General features: G+C 32.7%; 1 protein-coding gene across 1 annotated transcript; it reads left to right on the forward strand.

Annotated features, from left to right (window-relative positions):
* The first annotated feature begins 1,128 nt into the window (after positions 1 to 1,128).
* LOC133202493 (peptidase inhibitor 16-like) lies at positions 1,129 to 2,781 on the forward strand. The gene is made up of 5 exons (XM_061338333.1): positions 1,129 to 1,194; positions 1,460 to 1,589; positions 1,992 to 2,101; positions 2,195 to 2,301; positions 2,685 to 2,781. The coding sequence occupies exons 1-5, from the start codon at positions 1,129 to 1,131 to the stop codon at positions 2,779 to 2,781; spliced, it is 510 nt and encodes a 169-aa protein (XP_061194317.1).
* The last annotated feature ends 1,198 nt before the right edge of the window (positions 2,782 to 3,979 follow it).

A 3,979-nucleotide genomic window follows, 5' to 3' on the forward strand; every position in this document is an offset into this window, starting at 1 on the left:
TTGGCCCCTTTTCTGCTAGCAAGCGTGAGAGCTTAAAGCGAGAGGTGAAAAGCACACAGACACTTATACCAACACATTACACGCATCGCACATTCTTTAGCAGACGCATAAGCCAATCTACTTCAAATAAACATTAGATGAGACGGTTTTCAATAAATATTGCCATTGTCTTTCTTATCAAATATTAAATAAATTCAGGAATTTTCAGACCTAAATTTTTAACTTATACCAAACCAGCAGCTGACGAGTGTTAAAGCTATCATCATTTCAAAAGTATAATCCGGTTTGTATGAATTTTCAAAACATGACAATGTACTTCATAAAATTTTATCAACAACATCGATGTTTGGTATCTGCTGTCAAATGATATTGTTATATCAAAATGTACTTTTGTATAAATGAAGGAAAGAATAAAATAAAAACAAATCATAGGATTGGTTTGACTGTTTGTATAGAAAATCTTTAAACATACAACTGAATCATGACAGGAGAAATTAAAAGTCATAGGGTGCACAAATGTACTATGTATATTAATAAAATTGCACTTTTCAGTCTGTTTGAAAAAGTAAAATACACGGATAGGATTGTCCTTCCTTCAAAAAAATATCCTGTTCGTGCAAAATGTAATCAATTTTTATATCTCAAATCGAGTGTTATCATCATTTTGTCTCTCTTAAAAGAGCCATATGAATTGAAAAAATATATAATTTTTTTTATTAATCAAAATTAATTTAGTCGCTATATATATTGCATTGCAATTGATCTTGAGACATCTTACACGAAAGGTAACACACACTTTGGTCGTAAAATGATACAAGTTTATTTTGTAATCGTTTTTGCAGCGTCCTGTGGCGTTCTAGCAGCCGCACTGACGCAATTTGAACAAAACTTCTTAGATGTAAGTATAACTTCAAATTTTTAACAACTCCTCTTCCATTTATATATAGAATTAAAAGAAAATTAACACTCTGAAGCACCCTGACGCTGTTTGAACAAAAGGGGTATTTTTTAAAGATATAATTGTAGCCTGAAATCGTTTACATCATGTTTGCTTCATTTAATCTTTTTTTCTTTTTTTTAACAAAATGTCGAACCGTATCATGTTATTTCTCGTTGTGTTATTTTCCTATGTGCAAGGCCCATAACGCTAAACGACGGAGCGTGGTGCCAACAGCTTCTAACATGATAGAACTGGTGAGTAAAATTTTTACAAAATTCATCATTTTTTATATAATTGACGCGTATTCAAGTCTCTACTACATGTAGCTATAATATAAATAAAAGTTACTAAATATACGTTATTATTAGACAGTTAAATCATACGTAGATGAAATACCGTTACACATTCAAGATTATAGGCGCCGGTAGGTCAAAAAATCGAATGCCTTAAATTTTTTGCAGAATATGCTAAATACATGTTTTAGTTTTTAATTTTATATTTTTAATATTCATTGAATAGAAATGGAGTGCAGAGTTGGCGTCTGTGGCCGAGAACTATTCCAGGAAGTGCGTGTATGGACATAATCCAAACAAATATGATGAGGCACCAAGCTTTAAACGAGTGGGAGAAAACCTACGTTATTCTACAAGTAAGGATTCTTTAAATCTTTTCCATGTATTCTTCTATCTAGTTTCACACTTGGCAAATTTAAAATCTTCTATATTAATGTTAAGTTATATATAAAAAAACAAAAATACATTGTATAAAACTACATGTAATAACAACTAAATACATGTAGCTGCAATGATATAGCCCTCTCAATTTTTTTAAAATAATTTTTTTGTTTATTTATTTATTTATTTATTTTTAAATCAGATATTTAAAAAAAAATCGGAGACGGCTACATTATTGCAGCTAAAATACATGCAATTTTAAAAGCTGAATCAAATAATTCTAATATAAGTCATTATTAAAAAAATGTCATCCAGTAGATGAATATGCACTGAAATTAATTAAACATTTGAACAAATGTTAAACATTTATTTCACAGGAGAAGAAACTCCTTTGGAAGTTGTCAGTAGCTGGGATGATGAAAGAATTGATTACAATTACAATGCCAATACGTGTGCTCCTGATAAGAAGTGCGGGCATTACACTCAGGTTAGATTGAACAATTTTGAGAAGAAGTGACAAAGAATTTGTTTTATTCATTTTTTAAAGAAACTATGTAAAAAATTTCGCTGTCCTTTGAAGGTGGCATGGGCGGAGACTGAATACGTGGGATGTGCTGTAACCAAGTGTACACCTCTGGTAGGAAAGTCCGACTCCGCCTACTACTATGTCTGCAATTATGGCGAACGGTAAAAAAAAATAATATAATAGTATATGAACGAAAATGTATTCAATATAAGTGAAATTTTGCTAAGAAAAGGGAATCAATCCATCCACCATCTGTATTACAATGTGATACATGTAGGACAATTTACTTGGAAGATGTTGTAACTAAAAATATCTCCCATCTATCACCTTCTTTCTAAGTTGAAAAACAGTGTATCAGCTAATATATATTCTAATCATTCAATTATTGTTATGTATGTATGTTTGTTTGTTTGTTGTTATTTTGGAGTTTTTTTGGTTAGGGAAATCATACTTACTTACTTACTTAGGCCTCTTCATGCCATGTGGCACATAAGGCAGCTAGGGAAATCATCCCTGTAAATTATTATGCCTTTTTTATTATTAGTGGGAACATGAATGGAAATCGGCCTTATATTTCGGGTACACCTTGTAGTCAATGTCCTTCGGGATATACCTGTAGTAATAAACTATGTCGCCTGTAAATGTGGGTTGTGTACAAGTAAGTCTATTTTTTATTTTACTAATAATATAAAAATGTTCTTCACAATCATGTTTTGCAGCCACTTAATGTAAAGTAGTGCGCCGCGTGAATGGCCGCACATTTTTGCTCTCTGCTATTATCAATTATTTTTGTGTTATATTGCGCGCAATTCTGTGGATTTTTATATCAGCATGTTGGTAAAGACTTCAAGAACAAGATTCACTTGTTCGTTTGCGGATATTTTAGCATTCTTGTGCATATTTTATGAATTTATATTCAAACTTTTGTCGGTGAACCAGGGTGAGTTGAAATCATGCAAAGTGCTGACCGTAACTCCTATTGTGTACACCCCTGCCGAGCTAAAGTCGCTCAGGTATAACAATACCATGTCGTCTGTCAGACTTAATGAAAATGTAATGCATAAAATAAAATTATTTGGAATTAAACAGCGCTATCGTGGTCACAGATCAAGACGAAGGAAACCGAAACAAAAAGACTGGAACACGGGAGTTCATTTAGATTTGTTAAGACCACTTAGCAGAAGGCTAATTGATTACTCAATAGACAGAAATCTCTCATTCGCGGTTGTAAACACGCAATCAATATATAATAAAGTCGAGGAATTCATTCATCACATTATAGAAAACAAACTAGATATTTGTTGTGTTACTGAAACTTGGTTAATCGACAGTAATCCGAAACACAGAATTGTGAGATCTGATCTAAATATAACTGGATATACCTTTATTGATGTACCCCGAAAATCCCGATCTGGTGGCGGAACTGGAATTCTATTTAGAGACACACTTCAAATCAAAGTAACTGACTCTTGTCAAAAAGATGCATTCGAACACTCTTTGTTTGAACTAGCTTTTAATTCCACGACTATACATATTTTGGTTGTATATCGTCCCCCATACTCGAAAGCCCATCCAGTGTCTACGGCGAAATTCTTTGACGAATTTACACCCTCTCTTGAAGAAATATTGTCAACCCATCGCACAGTTATAATTACAGGAGACTTTAATATTCATTATAATAAAACTAATGACTAAGACACGATCGCTCTAAATGAAATGTGCAATGACATGGGTTTAGTGCAACTTGTCAACTGCCAAACGCATCGATCTGGAAACATACTTGATCTGATCATGATCCAAAACAACGACAAAATAGTGTTGTCTGAACCGACCGAAAAT

The sequence above is a fragment of the Saccostrea echinata genome, unplaced genomic scaffold (assembly GCF_033153115.1).
Source record: "Saccostrea echinata isolate AGI-Se365-2 ecotype Australia unplaced genomic scaffold, CSIRO_AGI_Sech_v1 ptg000047l, whole genome shotgun sequence".
In the NCBI taxonomy this organism is placed as follows: Eukaryota; Metazoa; Mollusca; class Bivalvia; order Ostreida; family Ostreidae; genus Saccostrea; species Saccostrea echinata.

Bases quoted from the DNA above. Each gene is read 5' to 3' on its own strand.
- LOC133202493 (XM_061338333.1), top strand. From the start codon at position 1,129: ATGTGCAAGGCCCATAACGCTAAACGACGGAGCGTGGTGCCAACAGCT. The intron at 1,195-1,459 runs GTGAGTAAAATT...TTCATTGAATAG, and splicing joins CTTCTAACATGATAGAACTG to AAATGGAGTGCAGAGTTGGC. The intron at 2,302-2,684 runs GTAAAAAAAAAT...TTTTATTATTAG, and splicing joins GTCTGCAATTATGGCGAACG to TGGGAACATGAATGGAAATC.